The following is a 12,944-nucleotide window of genomic DNA, read 5'->3' as shown; positions in this document are numbered from 1 at the left end:
GTCAAGGTTCCCAGTCTCTGAATAAAGGATAGGCCACTTAGGACTGTGTTGAGAGGAAACTCCGTCACTCAAAAAGAAGAGAATCTTTGGAATACTCTGTCCTAGAGGGCTGTGAAAGTTCAGTCATTGATTCAAAGCAGAGATCAATAGAATTATGGTATTAAGTTAGTCAAGGGATAGAGCAGGAAAATGCTGTTGATATTGAAGATCAGCCATAATGTTTTTGAAAAGCAGAGATTCAAGGGTACAAAAAGGCCCTTTTCATCTCCTATTTCTCATATGCTTATGCTCTTAAGAACCCAATGTTTGCTTCTATTTAGTCCATGTATCTAGAATTTTAGTTTTTCCTTGCAAAGCCACGAGATGAGCATTTAATATCAGCAATAACACCTCAACATGCAATTTTTTTAAAATCCCAACGGAGAAGCAGTGGTCATGTCAGGCAGGTCAGCCAGGTCAAATTATTTTCATTTTCTTTACTTATATTGGAGAGACTTCAGAGCAATACAGCTAGAATTTAAATCAATTCATAGAAGGTGAAGGTGAGGGGACTTTTGTTATTAAACTGTTGAAAAGGTTGATTTTGAACAACTGATTTCTTATACTACAGTAACATTTACATCTAATTTGAACTGTCCTGTGCCCAATACTTCAGCAGGATCACCAGATCCCTTCTGCATTTTCCAAAAAATTTCACTCACCTGAACAGGAGTACACAGAACAAAGAAAGCCAGATTGAGAATCGATAAACCCGGAATAATATTTTGTTCCGGAGGCATGGAGCCACTGTGCTTGTCCATCACTATCATGTATATCATTAGGCCAAAGACAGGGATGCCAAAAATAAGGCTAAACAAGAAGGACTTCCTCCACCTTAAATGGACACAAGAACAATAACATATTATCACTCAAACTAAACTGATATTTCCTCTTTCCATTAAGAAAGATATTAATTGGCTTACTGTCTTATTTCCTCTTTATGATCCAGATTGTGTACTGCTGTATCTCTTTTGACCAAAGATGCTCCAAAGCCAAGTCCCTAAAATAAAATAGCTGTTTCAGTAGGTACAATCCAGGCACAGTCACAGAACTAGAGGCTTGCTTATCCTTGCACACCTTCATTAACAAATTAAATGGCAAAGATAACCATACATGACCAATCAGCACAATTTGTTTGGCCACATCCAACAAATTAAGAAGTTCCCTTACCTTTCCAATTTCTCAGTAGGAAAATAATATTGTACTATAAACTGTATTTTCAGAAAGCCATACAGAAGGAATTAGGAAACTAAATAAGTAAACAGCAGAAGTAAGCCAGGTAGATAGAGACCAGTGAGCCTTGTGAAAATGACGGAGAAATCATTGGGGAAAACCCTAAGGGGTAGGATTGAAAGTCTTGGTGGTAGCTGGTGAAGGGCAGTGGTTAAAGCATGATCCTCTGGTAAGTGATGTACTGCAGGGATCAGTTCCTTGTGATATATATCAATGGCCTGGATGTGAATGTAGGATAGGAAATACAAATGGAAAGTTTGCAGAGAGCAGAGTTAGTGGTGCTGTGGATAGTGAGGAAGGTTGTCTAAAGTTACAGCAAGATACGGATCAGATGGAAAGGTGAGTTGACAACTGGTAGATGAAACTTAATCCTGACAAGAGCAAGCTGATGCATTTCGGGAGGTCAAACAGGGTGCAGATGTATACAGTAAAATGTAAGGGGCTAAGCAATGTTGCTGAATGGAGGGACCTCAGTGTTCAAAGTTCCCTGAAAGTGGCAACACAGGTCGATAAGTTGGTGAAGAATGCAAGTGGCATGCTTAACTTTCTAGGTGTGTTCAATGTTGCAATTTTACAAAACGCTTATAGTGCATTTTGAGTATTGTGTGCCGTTCTGCTTGCCACAATGTACAAAAGACGTGGTTGAGCGGAAAGAGTGCACAGTAGACTCACCAAGATTTGCCTGTGTTAGATGACTTTAACTTGTGAAAGGCTGGAGAGGCTAGGTTTGATTTCGTTGGAGCAAAGGAGGCTCAGGCTCAACCTGATAAGGATATGTACAGTATGTAAAATAAGGAAAGGCGTGGATAGGATCAAAAGTCAGAATCTTTTCCCCATGTTTGTGGCATTAGTGTTATCAAAACCAAGAGGGCATAAGTTTAGGACTGAAGAAGGGTCTCAGCCCGAAACGTTAACTGTTTATTCATTCCCATAGATGCTGCCTGACATACTCAGTTCCTCCAGCATTTTGTGTGGGTTGCTTTGGATTTCCAGCATCGGCAGAATTTCTTGGGCATAGGTTTAAGATGTAAAGGAAGAAGTTTTGAAAAGAATTTGAGGGAAAAATTGTTTCCCCGAATGTTTTTAATACCTGGAACTCACTGCCAGCAGAGGTAGTGGAATCAGATACAATCCCATTTAAGAAATACTTAGAGATGCACTTAAAGGCATTGAAGGATGTCGACCTAATGCAGGAAATGGAATCAATGTAGATGGGAGAAAAAGTCAGCTAGGGTATGGTGAACTGAAAGCCATTTTCTGTGCTATACAATTCTTTGACTATGACTCTCTGTTATACACAGACTGGTTATCAGTTACATACTGTAATTTGTTTCTGTGCGGTCAGTTGAGGGATATCTATTTTATTTGCTTCTGCTTTCATGAAGATGTGTTTACTCTGTGGTAGGTGAAGGATCTGCCAGAGGCTGGATTAACATGCAATGGGAAAACACTAAAGAGGACTTGATCATCCTCTGGAATATTTTCCTTTCGTTTGAAGGGATTTATGGTTCCAATCTAATGTTTCTTCTCAATGATGGGTCCCTGTAATTGTGCAACCTTTCCTCAGCACTGCACTATAGTTTGTATTCAGTTAGTGAAATTACCCACTATAAACCATAGGTGACACCGTAAATTTAAACACCACAGAGTCAAAGGGCAAGCGGCTGAAGAATAGCTGAGTGAAGGCAGATATCCTGAGAAAAGAGGATGGCATTTTGCCATGTGGAAAATGTTTATGATGACTTTATATAAGATTGAAAAATAAAATGAGGTAAAACACCAAAGGTGAAGATGAGTAGAGCCTTGTCATCAACGCAAAGAAGAAGGGATGGAAATAGACCTCTGGAACTCTGATCAACATGGCTTCACTGCCTCTCAATGCATTCCCACATTATTGCAGGAGCAGAATAAAACAAGTTAAATCATGAGCCTTGAGGTAATCAAAGGGTATATACACTCTACACTTGATTATTTTCAGCCTTTCAGAATTAGACTTACCTCAATTATTCTGATGACATCACGTGGGCCCAATTTCTCTGGATCCAGTTGGATGTAGGCTTTGCTGGTGGCAAGGGCTACTGACACATACAAAATGCCGTCAGCTCTTGTTAAGTTTGATTCAATATCGTGAACACAAGAAGCACAAGTCATTCCTGTAACCTAAAAGTATAGGTTATATTGCAAAGAACCTTTTTATGAGAAGACAATGCTAACATGGTTAATTTAATATTCAGGATCTATATACATCATGAAGATGGTATTTATTAACGGGATGAAAGCACGGATATACCAGGCACCAATGTGACACAGTAGCACACACATAGCACTGTTGTAACACAGCTCCAATGGCCTGGCCTCAGTCAGTGCATGAGAGCAGGATTATGTGAAATTTGCATGTACTTCCTACAGCCATGTGGTCTCAATAATCCCAATATTTCCACTGGGTGCTTCAATTTCCTCCCACATCCCAAAGCTGTGCTAGGTTAACCTGCCTCTGCAAATCACTTTCGCATAGGATACTAGGACAAGTAAGACAAATACGTTGCAGGGAAAGTGTGCGAAAATAGAACTAATAACATAAGAAATAGGATCAGGAGCAGGCCATCTGGCCCGTCGAGCCCACTCCACCATTCAATAAGATCGTGGCTGATCTGACCATCTCCACATACCTGCCTTTCTTCCATAACCCTTAATTCCCCTACTATGCAAAAATCTATCCAGCCTTGTCTCAAATATATTTACTGAGGTAGCCTCTACTGCTTCATTGGGCAGAGAATTTCACAGATTCACCACTCTCTGGGAAAAGCAGTTCCTCGTCATCTCCATCCTAAATCTACTTCCCCAAATCTTGAGGCTATGTCCCCTAGTTCTAGTCTCACCTACCAGTGGAAACAACTTTCTTATCTATCCCTTTCATAACTTTATATGTTTCTATAAGATCTCCTCTCATTCTTCTGAATTCCAGACAGTACAGTCCCAGGTGACTCATTCTCTCCTTATAGTCTAATCCCCTTATCTCTGGAATCAACCTGGTGAACCTCCTCTGCACCGACTCCAAAGTATCCTTCCTCAAGTAAAGAGACTAGAACTGCACGCAATACTCCAGGTGCAGCCTCACCAGTACCCTGTACAGTTGCAGCATAGCCTCCTTGCTCTGAAATTCAATCCGTCTAGCAATGAAGGCCAACATTCCATTTGCCTTCTTGATAGCCTGCTGCAATAAAATGGTTTTACTCTGTGAGATAGCACAAGTCCCATCGGCTGACAGAATATATTCCACTTGACAGTAAGAGTGTGGAATTCCTTCTGTCAAGAGAAATACAGCATGATAGAATATTGACACAAAGACTTCTGAAACAGGAGAGAACAAAATCATGAAGATATTCTGTCCAACAGCAGTAAATTATGCTGGAATGAATTTCCAGCGCAATCTCTAATTATTGTCTGGTTTAAACAATGTAAAGAAAAATATAAAATATATCAACATTGTAGCCCTAGACAGGCAGATTGCACACTGTTTTCATAATTCTGTTTTGGTTAACTCTGTCTCTCGCTCCACAGGTATCGACCGATCTATAGTATTTCCTGAAATGTCTGTTTTCTTTTCAAATTTTTAACACCCTGGAGATTTTTTACTTTTCAATTCATTCATTCTTGACACATTCAGAACTGGCTTGAAAGTTGGAAGCAGAGGGTGGTGATTAAAGTTTGTCAGAATGGAAGTTGGTGAGTAATGGTGTGATGGATCAGTGTTGGGACCCTCACTACTGGTATTTTTAAATAAATGATGTGGATGCATATGCACAAAGCTTGATTATAAGTCTGCAGATGACATGAAAACCAGTTTAACTAACGATTACTCAAGATAATTTAAAATAACGTTAATGGACCCAGTACCATCAGTCATTACACAGAACATAAAAAATACTTACATTGAGTTCTAGGTTTCCAGCTGAAGATGTGTCTTCTATCATAGTAGCACCAAATCCTAAATCTTTGATTAATTCTGCAATAGCAGTAGGTTGGATGATATCCGGGTTATATTTTATTTCTGCTTTTCCTGCCATTAGTGCTACCAGAACGGAATGTATACCTAAAAGACACCCACTATGTTTAAAATGCTATTTCATATGCAGTCAGAAAACAGCTGGCAAAATGAGCTGAGCTGTTTACAAAAATAAAAAGTTTGCTTTATTTGTCAAATGTACATCGAAACATCAAAACATACAGTGAAATGCGTCATTTGCATCCAATCAAATCAGGGAGGATTGTGTTAGTGGCAGCCCAGAAGTGTCATTATACTTCTGGCAATGATATGCATGCCCCACAACTTACTAACCCTAACCCTACATGGATGCCTTTGAGATTTGGGAGGAAACCAGAAACCCAAAGGAAAGTCACGTGGTCATGGGGAGAATGTACAAACTCCTTACAGACAGGTGATCGCTGGCGTTGTAAAAGTGATTGAGCTAACTGCTATACTACCATGCCACCCTAAAAAAAAGCCACACTTCCTGAAAATCTGTAAAATATATGGGAAATGAAAAAAAGGTTCATCAAACTATGACTCTACGAATGTGCAAAGCAAGGCCAACAACCTCCTCCCCAAAACCTGATAAAGTGACGAATGATGGTTGGACACATGACATTGTCCTGAGGAGTCCCTGCAGAAATATCCTGTGGCTGAAATAATGTCATCCAACAAGTACATCTTCCTTTGTGCCGGGAATGATTTCACCCAGTGGATAACTTTCCCGTTGACTCACAATGACTTAATTTTACCAGGGTTCAGTAAAGCAGATTACAATGGACTGATGAGGTCACCGACAGCCATTTTGGACTTGACCTATGCAGTAATGGTTATTGATGAGCCTGGGAGGCTAACAGGAAGGTACGAGTTTCTGACTTTGTCACATTATTGCTTGACTTGCCTGTGAAACAAATGATTCAATTTTAGACCTGTCTGCAGAGGTTAGAGTGGAGGAATTTGCAGGGGTCAACTAGACTGGGTCATGTTATGTCAGAATCAAATGGATGAGAAATACAGAGGCATCTATCTAGTTTAACCAATACATTTTATTCCAGTTATTTGCTACAACCAACTTGTTTGCTATACTGTCTGAGAATGTAGTTAATACTTATGGTAAATGTGGAGGCACAGAATGGATAGGAATATCATCATTTCTGTACCTCCAACAATCTAGAATAATAGTCTAATACATTACGGAAACAGGCCCTTCACCCCAACTACTCCATGCCAACCAAGATGCCTACCTAAACTGGTCCCACTTACCTATGTTTCGCCCATATCCCTTTAGACCAGGGGTTCCCAGCCTTTGTTATGCCATGGACCAATAGCATTAAGCAAGAGGTCCATGTACCCCAGGTTGAGAACCCCTGCCCTAGACAATCCCTATCCATGTAATTACCCAAATGTCTTTTTAATGTTGTTATTGGACCTGCCTCAAATGCTTTATCTAGCAGCTTGTTCCATTTATTCATCACCCACTGTGTGAGTATGTTGCTCCACAGGTCCCTTTAAAAATTTTCCTCTCCCACCTTAAACCTATGCCCTCTAGTTTACGGCTCCCTTTCCCTGGGAAAAAAAAATTTACCCCATCACCTACCCTATCTATGCACCTTGTGATTTTATACACCTTCATGAGGTTAACCTCAGTCTCCTAAGCCCCAAGCAATAAAGTCCTGGTCTGCCCAACCTCTCATATAACCAAGGCCCTTCAGTCTTGACATTTCCATAAATCTTCCTTGCACTCTTTCCAGCTTAATGACGTCTTTCCTATAACAGTGACCGAAACCATTCAAGTGCAGACTATCCAACACCTTGTACAACTGCAACATAACAACCCAAGTTTCAATACCCAATACCCTGACTGACGAAGGCCAGTGTGCCAAATGCTTTGTTTATCTCCATTTACCTTTGAGGCCAACGTCAATGAAAATAATCATAATTTGGATAATTGATTGAATGAATCTGACTTCCTTAAATTCCATAATAGGACCCAAGCTCATATATTGGTAATATTACCCGAAAACTTCTGCATTTTTTAGGCACACAGTAGACAAACATGAGAGCATACTTCAAATTAAAGTTAAAGCAGAAAAAAATGGTAAAAAGACAAACTGAAAGTGCTTGATCTGAATGTAAGCAACATTCACAATCAGATAGGTTAATCAGTGACACAGATAGGTATTAAGGATATGATCCAATATTTAACAGGCTTATGGTTCCAAAGTGACCAGGATTTGGATTCCAGGATTCTTAATGTTTTGAAGAAATAGACAAAAAGGGTGAGGAAGAAGATTACACCTGATATAGAATAAGAGTCATATAACAACACAACAAGGATATAGGTACTTCAGCCCAGAAAGAGAATGCCACCACAGTACCCATCCAGTTTGCCCTAATTCCCTGCATTGTGCTCACACTTGTCTAAAACCATCCATTCCATGTCAAAATGCTTCTTATACTATTGCTTGTGCGTCAGCCACTTCCCCGGCAGCTCATCCCATACTCAGTGTGAAGTAGGTCCTCCTCAGGTCTCTTCTAGACCATTCCCTCTCACCCTAAAACAAGTCCCCCGAAATGTGGACTCTCTTACTTTCAGATGCCCCAGTCCACAGATTAAGGCAAGCTTTTGTTCTACATCCTGCAACCAGGTCAACACTATTTTGCATGTAAATTCAGGAGCTTTTATAATGAAAGATAAAGCATACAGCAATAAATGATGGGATAATTTGACTGGGCATTGATTAACCAAGTGATATTGTTAGAATTTCTCCTCCCTACTTTTAGAAGTGCCAATGGACTTGAACTTGGAGCCAGAGCCTCAATTTAGTGTTTAATCCAGAAGTTGAAATGTTAAAGAAACAAGGCAATGTAGCTTTACCTTCGTTCTAAACTAAATATCACAGGATTATACATGTATTGACCAGTGTATTGACACTGACATTAACAGTACCTGTATAATCAAATATTTTGAAAAGCAAATACTGATGTTACTTTGGTACATTGTTATTGAACACACCCAAAACAAGGTCAGAGCGGCAATGCTTGAAAGTTAAAGCAACATCAAAGTGTTGGCCTTTAAATTTCCGATGCAGAGTTGGGACTACTGCAAGTTGTCCCCAAAGTGCCTTATGAAGAGTGTGAAGTACTATACAATATAACTACTTTCATGTTATGATTTGCTAAAAAATCTAAGTTTTCTAAATCATTTTCTGGATCATTGGGATCTCTTCTGGAGAAGGTATGACCTGTACAAAAAATGAACGGTTACAGCTGGACCTGAGGTGGACTGAATTCTTTGCAAACATGTTTGCTAGAGCTGTTGGGGAGAGTTTAAGCTAAATTGGCAGCAGTGATAGGGTTGAGGATGGGACAGTTGGTATACAAGTCACTATAACCTGTAGTGAGAATGTGAGGAAGGCCAGGCAGATGACAGGGCAAAATTGCAGTCGGTGGGATAAGGTGAAGTATAATATGAAGGCAAATTTGATCAGGGTGATAAATACAGGACTGAAGGGATATTTGAACGCACACAGTGTATAAAATAAGATAGATGATCTTGTAGCACAGTTCGAGATTGGCAAATATGACATTGTGGGCATCACTAAGATGTGGCTGAAAGAAGATCTTAGTAGCTTAACATCCAAGGATACACCTTGTATTGAAGGGACAGGCAAGTAGGCAGAGGGAGTAGGGTGACTCTGTTGGTCAAAAAAAGAAATTAAATCCTTCGAAAGAAGTGACGCAGGATCAGAAGATGCAGAATCCTTGGGTGTAGACTTAAGAAACCGTAAGGGTAAAAAGACCCAGATGGGAGTTATATACAGAAACTAAACAATAGCCAGGATGTAGAATTTCAATGGGAAATAGAAAAGGCATGTAATAAGGGCCATATTATGATAGTCATAGAGATTTCAATATGTAGGTAAATTGGGAAAAGCAGGCTGGTGCTGGATCCCAAGAGGAATTTTCAGAATGCCTATGAGATGGCTCTTTAGAGCAACGTGGTTGAGCCCACTAGGGGAAAGGCAATTCTAGACTGGGTTCTGAACAATGAACAAGGTTTGATTAGGGAGTTTAATGTAACGGAACCCTTGGGGAAACAATGATCATAATAGGATGAAATACACCCTGCAGTTTGAGAGGGATAAGACAGAGTCAGATGTATCAGTATTACAGAGGAGTAAAAGAAATTACAGAGGCATGAGAGAGGAGCTGGCCAAAGTCAATTGGAAGGGGACACTGGTAGGGATGATGGCAGAACAGCAATGGTTGGAGTTTCTGGGGGTAATTCAGAAGGTGCAATATGGATACATCACAAAGATGAAGCAGTATTCTAAAGGGAGGATGAGGCAACTACATCTGAAAGGAAAGTCAAAGACAGCATAAAAGCAAAAGAGAGGATGTATAAGATAGCAAACATTTGTGGGAAGTTAGAAGATTGAGAATCGATTAAAAATCAACAGAGAACAACTAAAAAAAACATAACGAGAGAAACGATAAAATACGAAGGAAAGATAGAGAATAATATCAAAGAGGATGCCAAAAGTTTTTCAGATACAGGAAGAGTAAAAGAGAGGTGAAAGTGGGTATTGGACCATTGGAAAATGACAGTGGAGAGGTAGTAATGGGAAACAAAGGAATGGCGGATTAACCTAATGAGTATCTTGCGCCAGTCTTCACTATGGAAGACACTAGCAGTATACCAGAAATTTGAGAGCATCAGGGGGCAGACATGAATGTAGTTGATATTACTGAGGAGAAGGTGCTTGGGAAACTGAAAGGTCTGAAGGTAGATAAGTCATCTGAACCAGATAGACTACACCCCAGGGTTCTGAAAGAGGTAGTTGAAGAGAATGTGGAGGCATTAGTAATTATCTTTCAAGAATTACTGGATTCTGCCATGGTTCCAGAGGACTACAAAAATGGCAAATGTTACTCCACCCACTATATGAAAAGGAAGGGAGACAGAAGAACAGAAATCATAGACCAATTAGCCTGACTTCAGTGGCTAGGAAGATGCTAGAGTCCATTACTAAGAATGAGGTTTTGGGGTATTTAGAGGCACATGATAAAGAAGACCAAAGCCAATATTGTTTCTTTGAGGGGAAATCTTGCCTGACAAATTTGTTGGAATTCTCTATGGAAAATACAGGCAGGATAGACAAAGGAGAGTCAGTTATTTATTTGGATTTTCAGATCTTTGACAGAGTGCTGTACATGAGGCTGTTAAACAAGATAAGAGCCTGTACTATTACAAGAAAGATATTAGCATTGATAAAAAAAAATTGTCTGGTGACAGGGGGCAAAGTGTCAGAATAAAGGGTGCCTATTCTGGCTAGCTACCAGTATCAAGTGTGTTTCACAGGGGCCAGTATTACGACTGCTTCTTTTCATGTTATACATCAACAATTTGGATGATGGAATTGATGACTTTGTGGCCAAATTTGCAGATGATTCAAAGATCGATAGACGGCCAGGTAGTGTTGAAGGAGCAGGACATCTGCAGAAGGACTTGGACATAGTAGATGCGGAGACAATGTTTCCTATAGTGGGTGAGTCTAGGACCAAGTGACACAGCCTCAGTACAAAGAGACGACCATTTAGAATTGAAAGAAGAAGCAATTTCTTTAGTCAGAGGGCGGAGAATCTGTGGAATTCATTGCCATGTCATTATGAATATTTAAAGCAGAGTGTGATAGGTCCTTGGTTAGTCAAGGTATCAAAGGTTACAGGGAGAAGGCTACAGAGGTTACAGAGAATGAGGTTGAAAGGGAAAGTAAATCAGCCAAGGCCGAGTGGCCTAATTCTGCTTATGTTCTACAGCTGGATAAACTATACAATTAGTTCATACTGACTGGTAAACATTACTACATGGCCAGCAGAAAATCATTGCTTACCTTCTTCTTTTTGAAGATTTCTTTCAATGTTGGCAACACAAGAAGCACAAGTCATACCAGTGATCTGTAGGAAACATTTTTCTTTTGCCACATGGTCTTCATTATTTTGGTTATTGGATCTGGTTCTGGACGGTAGAAACTCAAGGGCATAATCTTTAGATGGCAAAGCTTGATTCTTCCTTTCAGCAGACTGTTCATTGTTTGTTGCATTGGAATGACTTGAAGACTCTGTTAAAATAATGAAAAAGAGTCATTCATGCCACCAGCATCTATAATCTAGGAGACACAAATATCTCTGATCAAAGAGGGATGTTACCAAAGCTTTTGACGGAAAGGAAAATTATGCTTGAATTTTCAGGAAGACAAGAAGTTAACACAGCAAAGTGGAACTTCACCTCTACTTTCTAGTAGGAGGAGACTAGTTCAATGGCTAAAGGGGAGAGGTTCTGTTTTCCGCAGAGTTTCAACAAATACAACTGTTATGTGCTCACAGTTTGAACACGGGACAGTGGGATGATGTAATGGTCTTGTGAGTGGGGTGATGTTATGTCACGTGATGGCAGGTTCCAAACAGTATTTAAACCAAAACCCGCAACTGTGACGCAGTTCTCATTTTTATTTTTGTGCAACGTTGTTACTGTTGGTCGGAGGTGTGAGGCTCCACCGTTTTGTTTGCTGCACGTTTATTTTTCCCTTACAGTCCAGTATCGGAGAGTGAAGGCATTACCAGAGTTATCCGAGTTCAAAGGATTGGATAAAGTTAATGTCGTTAGCATTTTGGGGAATGATAGACCTTTGTGACTTTGTTCAGGAATTGTGGCATGCACGTTTGAGTCGAACCCCTGCAAGGTCAGGAAGATTTGTGCCGTGACCACCCTCCAGACTTCCTTTTACTTCTTCATGATTTCTGTGAACAAGGCATCTACCAGCTGTGGGATCAGCAGATTCGTTTTTACTTCGAAGGAATCGTTGTTTCAGGGAATTCTCTCCTTACTGACTGTATAAATCACATGGACTTCTATAATTTATCACTTTAAGTCTGTGCTTGGATGAGAACTCGTTAAGAACAGTTTCTAAGTTTGACTGTGAGATATTGCCGCCTAACTGTTAACTTCTGGTTAAGTTAGTCATTTGTTTACTTTTCTAAGTTTTGAGCAGAGGTTAATAAATCTCGGGATTTGTGTTAAACCCTGTCTCCGTTTCATATTCATTGCTGCTTCATTCGTAACACAACTATGTAATGCTATGTAATGGAGTAGACTTCTTGCAAACTCACATGAAAGCCTTGTCCATGAACAGTGCTGCTTTCTCAATTTTTCAACCCCACTAAAATCTACCGCCTTGTTGGCCACAGGACCAAATCGCTGTCCCAGGAAGATACTATTCAAACAAGTGCAAAGTGGTGAATTTTAGAAAGATGTATCAGAGCAGGACATACACACTAATCGGCAGAGTTCTGAGGAGCATTGTTTAAAAGAGAGACCTTGGTATATAATTATATTGTTCCCTGAACATGGTAAAACATGAGGACAGGTTTGAAAGAAAGCAATGGCATGTTTGCATTTGTGGGCTGTGTTGGAGATGACAATAGTTGGGACATGATGTTACAACTGCACAAAACATGGGTGACACTTCACTTGAGGTACTGCGGGCAATTCTGTTAACATGTTATGTGAATAATGTGATTAAGATAAAGAAGGTGCAGATAAGATTCACAAAGACATTAACAGCACTGGAGAGAATGG

The 12,944-nt window shown here is 39.9% G+C and overlaps 1 protein-coding gene across 3 annotated transcripts in view; it reads right to left on the bottom strand.

The window, feature by feature from the left end:
* LOC140726945 (copper-transporting ATPase 2-like) overlaps positions 1-12,944 on the bottom strand; it is a 113,820-nt gene that overhangs the window by 60,652 nt on the left and 40,224 nt on the right. For all 3 annotated transcript variants that reach the window (XM_073043983.1, XM_073043982.1, XM_073043981.1), the window contains exons 3-7: positions 11,200-11,427; positions 5,205-5,365; positions 3,271-3,432; positions 963-1,039; positions 702-873 (exon numbers count right to left, since the gene is read on the bottom strand). In XM_073043983.1, the coding sequence (XP_072900084.1) occupies positions 702-873; positions 963-1,039; positions 3,271-3,432; positions 5,205-5,365; positions 11,200-11,427 (800 nt within the window). The remainder of the gene's footprint in view (positions 1-701; positions 874-962; positions 1,040-3,270; positions 3,433-5,204; positions 5,366-11,199; positions 11,428-12,944) is intronic.

The sequence above is a fragment of the Hemitrygon akajei genome, chromosome 4, assembly GCF_048418815.1.
Source record: "Hemitrygon akajei chromosome 4, sHemAka1.3, whole genome shotgun sequence".
Taxonomy (NCBI): Eukaryota; Metazoa; Chordata; class Chondrichthyes; order Myliobatiformes; family Dasyatidae; genus Hemitrygon; species Hemitrygon akajei.
This window is presented reverse-complemented; position numbering and strand designations above follow the sequence as displayed.